Source organism: Oratosquilla oratoria, chromosome 1 (assembly GCF_046742065.1).
Source record: "Oratosquilla oratoria isolate Oo_2021 chromosome 1, ASM4674206v1, whole genome shotgun sequence".
In the NCBI taxonomy this organism is placed as follows: domain Eukaryota; kingdom Metazoa; phylum Arthropoda; class Malacostraca; order Stomatopoda; family Squillidae; genus Oratosquilla; species Oratosquilla oratoria.
This window is the reverse complement of record NC_134777.1, coordinates 69606365-69613224: the sequence shown is the minus strand read 5'-3', so window position 1 is coordinate 69613224 and position 6860 is coordinate 69606365. Positions and strand designations below refer to the sequence as shown.

At 41.2% G+C, this 6860-nt stretch overlaps 1 protein-coding gene across 6 annotated transcripts in view; it reads right to left on the bottom strand.

The window, feature by feature from the left end:
- Positions 1-510: 510 nt before the first annotated feature.
- The window catches only part of LOC143035540 (uncharacterized), a 64488-nt gene continuing 58138 nt past the window's right edge, over positions 511-6860 (bottom strand). For all 6 annotated transcript variants that reach the window (XM_076202573.1, XM_076202517.1, XM_076202660.1 and 3 more), the window contains one exon: positions 511-3681. In XM_076202573.1, the coding sequence (XP_076058688.1) occupies positions 3405-3681 (277 nt within the window). In that variant the 3' untranslated portion in view covers positions 511-3404. The remainder of the gene's footprint in view (positions 3682-6860) is intronic.

Genomic DNA, 6860 nt, shown 5'->3' with positions numbered 1-6860 from the left:
TCTCTTCCTTGCTCGAATTTTTTTTCTCTTGTATCCAATGCTCCTTCATCCTGTCCATCTATTTCACTCTTGATCTCCCCCTAAGTTCTCTACACCCACCTCTGATGTATGGATGACAGACGAGTTCCACAGTGGTGAGGTAAAAACAAAAAAAGTTGGGGTTTTATTCACAGATTTTTTCATCCTTATTGGTACTCTGATGTCCTGGTAAGGACAAAACGTCTGTGTATAAAATTGTTCTGTGGTTACCTCACCATACTACCACACATCTACATCTATTTTCCACACTCTTTTTGGTAGTCTTTCTTCATTCTTTCCCTATATCCAAACCATGTAAATGGTAAAGAATGATATGTGGCTCCGGTTCAGGGGCAATGGATTTATCTAATATCAGGAAAACCCTTATTCTTTGTTCCCAGTGGTTGTGCAGCTTGTGTACAATATCATTAAATCTAAAGCCCTTCTGTACATACTCAGGTTACCAACTTAGGGCAAGAAAGACCATAGTAGCACACTCCAAACTTTATTATCAATATAAAAGATACAAGAGTGAACCATGACTAGCCACACACATTTGCCTCTTGTGGCGCCTGTCAGTGGTCATGTAGGTACTCAAAGACGACCCACAACAGATTTAAGAATAATAATAGTAGTAATAATAATTAGAAGGTATCCAAAAGTACAAGAGGCCACACACAAGGAGGGTTGGTTGGTTGGTTGGTTGGTTGGTTAGATGAGGAATCGGGTGCGGAAATACGCCAACCGAGTCCTCAAGTTGATACTGCAAATGTACAAGCAACAAGCGTATTGTGACATGTAAAATCAACACAAAAATACCATCAACTTTGTACCCTACACTGTAATGATAAAATGGATGAAATACAAGCTGCTGAAATCGAGACGGTATCAAAAAGCAATGCGTAACAAATCTACACACCTTACAAATAGATATATATGGCACTCACCGAACAATCCCAAATACATAAATAATTGTCATATTAATACATAAATAAATAAATAATAATAGTAATATTAAAATGTAAACAAGAGTTGAAATCTTGTTCCTGAATAAGTTAAATGACCAGCCACTGAGCACATGCATCAAAGATTTATTGCAAAGCTATTTCATTCAAACTCTTTGGAATAGAAACGTTTTGACTGCACACCTAAACCAACAAAACTGCTTTGGACAACAGAATCAAAATGAAAATGGTCCTGAAAAAAAAAGTGACTTAGATACGCCTCCTTAGAACAGAGTGATATGTGGACACAAAATGTTGCTCTGATGGACACTACTTGCCCCCAATGACGGTGTGCTAATGCAGGACATTCCTGCACGTGGTCGGTGGTGAGGCCAAGGCACTTAACAATACTAAAGGTGACGGTGCGCAGTAAGGCCATAACTGGACTTTCTTTGGATGGTCTCGTTGTTAAATCGTGTCTTCAAGACAACCAAACAAGGAACAAAAGGACTAGACCTGCGCCTACTGCAGTTCCGCACCCCTACAGTACAAAACACACACGGTAAAGAACAGTCACAGTACAAAAGACACACACTCCACCCAAGTGCAAAGCAATACAATCCATACAAGAACCACAATCAACCATCTGACAGAACTCAGGTGTGGAGCACACTGCTATGCACTTGAAAACAGTGTCCTTTCTCCGTGGCTTTACTTTCCCATCTGTTCAACGCATGATCTGCGTTTTACCAGAACTTACAAAACACACAATTCACACAAAAAGCTACAAATACACTCATATCCAAAACTGCTTTGAAGTGGCAATTCTGTGAGGCACAGTCTCCTTGCCTACTGATATTTGGCATTGGAAATGGTACAACACAACCTCTACACCCTTGCAGGAACTGTAAAGGAATCAAATAGGTTTCCAGTGCTACATTATAAAAGTACCTCTTTAAGTACAATTAGAATTATGTACTGACTGCAAAAATCAAGCAAGGCAATATTGACAAGGGAAGAAAGAACGTATCTATAAATATATGGTCATCAAAATTGCATAAATATTGTTGAGCACGACTAAATCCAAGCTAAGGTTTCCCTGTAATTGTAATTTGGTAAATCTGCTTTGGTGTCCCAGACATGGCACACATACTAAACTGTTGACCACGAAGTAGGAGAAAGTGGCAGCCTCTAGTAAGACTACGTGCGGTAAAAAACACTGTGGTTTGCCATAAGCCTAAATGCGCTATCCAACGTGTTTTGAGCAATGGGATGGAACCAAGTCAAGAGGAAATGCGTAGTCAAGATTTCTTCTTTGACTCTGCCTTCACTCGATGAGACGTCTTCACAATCAAACTCTTTAACTAAATGAAAACCTAATGGTACAACTACAATCTACACAAAAAGATAGGAGAAAAAAAAAAAAAAAAAAAAAAAAAAAAAAAAAAAAAAAAAAAAAAAAGCCACCAGTTTTATCATATCATCCTATGGTGGATGTGCTACTTAGCAGCCACTCAATTCATTTCAAATCTCATGAGGTTCTCTATATATCCTTTTAGATATAAATCATTCAAACAAAAATCTAAATAAATAGTATCAATCAAACTCTAAAAATACCATACTAATAGGAAAGAAATAAAAGGGAATACTATGACTAGCCAGCCAGAATGATGGTGGCAGGTGGTCACTAAAGATCCACCTGCTGGGCTGGTACTGCAGCTCTCTACAAAAAACAAAATCCCTGAAAAACCTCTTGTTGCCATCATCGCCGCAACAACACCGGACTAGCTGGACTGTGGTGAGGTGGCGGCGAGGGGCAAACTTACACATGATGGAGTAGAAAAGAGGGTTGAGTGCAAAGAGCAGAACAGGTGCTGGTGACTAGATGCTACCCTTATGGTGGTTTATCAAAAACACACTATGTACACAGTATAGAAAAACTTTCCCCAAGAGCCTTTGCCTGCGGATTTGATAGGGCAAGGGCAGAGGCATTCAAAAAAGTAGATTCTTTAAGAATAATAGGGAAAACTGCTAGGCCAATGAGGCTGTCACACACAAGTAGAAAAGGAGAAACCTGTCTTTCATTAAGGAATATTTCAAAAGTCATGGTCAACATTAGAGACAGTGTGAAAAAATAATTGCCTATCATGCATATAGGCCATGGGTGTACATAGGTGTACATGTGTGTAAATTTGGGGATCATAGTGGACACACACACACATGCTATGAAAGAAGCTGCTGCTTGGTAACCGATACCTTTGAAGGACTGCAAGGTAAGGGCTGGACCAAATCTGATTATACTCTGTCATTAAGTACATGCAGCTCGAGAATGGGGTTTTCTTTAATTATATTAAAAGAATAATTTCACTTTGCTTTGACCATTGCATGGACACTAGGAAAAAAATTCCAATGTTATATTTAGATTGTCTTGGGCCACTCCTTCTATTTCTCCATGTCGTCTTCCACGATGACCAGGTTGGACTGAGGAATGTCCCCGTCCTCCTCATCATCATCATCACCTTTGCCACCCTCAGGGGAACTGACATTTGGACTCTCCCCTCCAGTCTCCAACCCTGCCATCTCCCTATCATGGTCCAAATCATCATCTTTACAGTCTCCATTGATGTCTCCATCTTCTCTCGGTGGTATAGTTGTGTTGGTGATGGTGCCCGAAGCTGCTGCAGCTTCCTGAGCTTCAACTTCCACAGGATGATGCTTCCTGTAATATCAACAATTCCACAATTGGCAAATGCTTTCATTTCCTGCTCTACACAAAACTTAAACTACTATTTTGCTTAAGTAAATACTGTCAATTCTGGCACTATTGATATTTCTTTAGTTCTAACTAGTTGATTCAATCAGAATATTTCCTACGGACCTTTTCCCATCTTAACTTTCCCCATTGTATTGGCTGCATGTTATTGTGGCAAAGTAGCATGCAGCTGATACTTTAGGGTCTATATGGGGTGCCCCTACAGAACAGAGCCACACATAATTTTTGTCTGTGATAGAGGAATCTCTGTTCATAGAGAAATGATAACACTTTTATAATACTGCAACTGTCCCTCCCACCCCTTGTTACTGTCCTGTACCACTTCTCTGAATATTTGTTTTCTTTTTTTGCCTAACCCTGTGGTGGGAGAAAAAAATGCTGCCACCAAGTCTTCCCATTTGAGTCATATGAGGCGACAAAAAATGGGACTGGGGATAGGACTAGGAATCCTGCTACCTGTAGCCCCAAAGGGGACATTCCTAAAAAAAAAAAGTAAAGGCATAAGAGGGTCTAGGAGTTTTCCAACCAGTACCCTAAGGTCTGGGTCTTTTAATGTGCATGGATGTGAGTAAAAGGGAAGAGATAGGCAGTATGCTTGTGAGAAGAAAGATGGATGTGCTAGCTTTGAGTGAAACTAAGTTGAAAGGGAGGCAAGTGTGAGTTTGGGAGAGTAGTTGGGAGGTTTTCTGGAGTGAAGAGAGGACAAGGGAGAGAAGGGGTAGCTATACTAGTAAGTGAAGAGATAAGTAAGCGGGTAGTGGAGTGGAAGGAGGTTTCTTCAAGGTTAATGTGGATGAAGGTGAAGCTGGGAAGGGAGATGTGGGTTTTTGTAAATGCATATGTGCCTGATAGTGAGGAGTGTGTAGAGGAAAGGGAGGCTTTTGGGATGGATTTAAATGAGTGCATAGAGAAATTAGGGAGAAATGTCAATGTAGTGGTATTGGGAGACCTTAATGCTAGGGTAGGAAATGAACCAACAGATGGAGTGATTGGAAAGTGTGGAGTTCCAGGAAAGAATCGTAGTGGAGAGTTGATGGTGATGTGTCTAGAGAGTTGATGATAGCAAATACAGTGTTTTAGAAGAAAGTTAAGCATAAGTACAGATGGGAGAGGGTGGTGGATGGAAGGGTGGTAGAGTGTTAATGAACTATATTGTGGTAACCAGGAGTATAGTAGGAAGATTTAAGGATGTACATGTTCTAAGGTGAGAGAGTGGGGGAATATTGGATCATTTTTTGGAAGGTATGCTGAGAGTGGAGGATAGGTGGAGAAAGAGGAAAAGGGCAGAAGGTAGGGAGGTACTTAGAGGGAACTGCTTAAATGAGAAAGAAAATGAGGAGTATAAGAAGCTGAGACAGGAGTGGGAGGGAGTGTAGGATAGAGTAGAACTAGGAGTGGAGGAGGAATGGGGATGGTTCAAGGAGGGAGTCATAAGATGTGCAAAGATGGTGTGTGGAACAAGGAGGATGGGAGGAAATAGAAGGAAAGGTAGTGAGTGGTGGGATGAGGAAGCAAAGAAGAGTGTAGAAGAGAAGCAAGCTTTTTGAGATTGGTTACAATTTAGGACGAAGGAATCATATGAGAGGTACAAAGTAAAGAGAAGAGAAGTAAAGCATAAGATAAAGGAGGCAAAGAGGAGAGCAGATGTGAAATGGGGTAAGAGTATGACAGAAAATTAAGTAATAAAAAAATGTTTTGGAAAGAAAGTAAAAGAGGAAGAGGAGGCAAATGAAGTAGAGAAGAAAAGATAAAAGGTGCCAATGGAGAGATGATAATGAAGAGAGGGCAGTGAGAGGAAGGTGGGCAGAGTATTTTAGGGAGTTGCTAAATGTGAAGGAGGATAGGGAAGGAAAGGTAGATGCAATGGGAAGCACAAAGAAAATGACCGTAATGAGTGAGGAAAATGGACGAAAAAAAGATGAAGTGGAGGCAGCCGTTATGATGATGAGAGCAGGTAAGGCACCTGGGTTGGATGGATGCCATGCAGAATGTCTGAAGAAAGGAGGTACAGTGATGGTGGTCTGGAGGAGTGCCTGTATAGTTCCACTTTACAAGGGAAAAGGGGACAAGTGTGAGTGTAGTAGTTTCAGAGGGATCAGTTTGTTAAATGTAGTTGGGAAGGCTTATGGGAGAGTCTTGATTAGGAGGATTAAGGGAGGAATAGAAAGAGTTATTGGTGAGGAAAAGTGTGCATTTAGAACAAGTAGGGGTTGTGTGGATCAGGTTTTTGTGGTAAAATAGATATGTGACAAAGCTTTAGGAAAAGGGAAGGATGTTTTTGGGGTTTTTATGGATCTGGAAAAGGCTTATGACAGGGTAGACAGGAAGGCACTGTGGGAGGTATTGCAGATATATGGGGTAGGATGAAAGCTGTTAAGAGCAGTCAAGAGAAATAAATTGATGAAGCCCAAAGCGATTTCTCCCAGTCTTCCCCTTTTCTGCATGAAGAGATAGAGAGGGGTCGCTGATTTAATGAAACTGCCTTGCTGTGGATGTGCTGTGTCTTGCAGCGCTGCTTCTGACCCAGGGCAGTGGACAAGATGCAGGGATGACACATCATCCAGGAAGTGCTAAGATAAGAAGGAGGGAAGAGGGTAGAAGGGAGTGGAGTATGTAGGGGATGGAATGGGTGGGAGTGGTTTCTATGCCTTTGCTTTTTGGCTACCTCCCTTGTAAGGGGGAAAAAGCCTTTGGTATATGTATGTAACATATCCACACACCATCCTTGCACACTTTAAGACTCCCTCCTTGAACCATCCCCATTCCTCCTCCACACCCATCTCTGCAAGGATGGTGTGTGGAACAAGAAGGACAGGGGGAAATAGAAGAAAGGGTAGCGAATGGTGGGATGAGGAAACAAAGAAGGTTGTAGAAGAGAAGAAGCGAGCATTCACAGATTGGTTACAAAAGAGGACAGGGGAGTCATATGAGACGTACAAAGAAAAGAAAAGAGAAGTAAAGCAAAAGGTAAAGGAGGCAAAGAGGAGAGCAGATGTGAAATGGGGTAAGAGTATGACAGAAAATTTTGAAAGTAATAAAAAGATGTTTTGGAAAGAAATTAAGAGAGGAAGAGGAGGCGAATCAAGTAGGGAAGAAAAGGTAAAAGGTGCAGATGGAGAGATGAT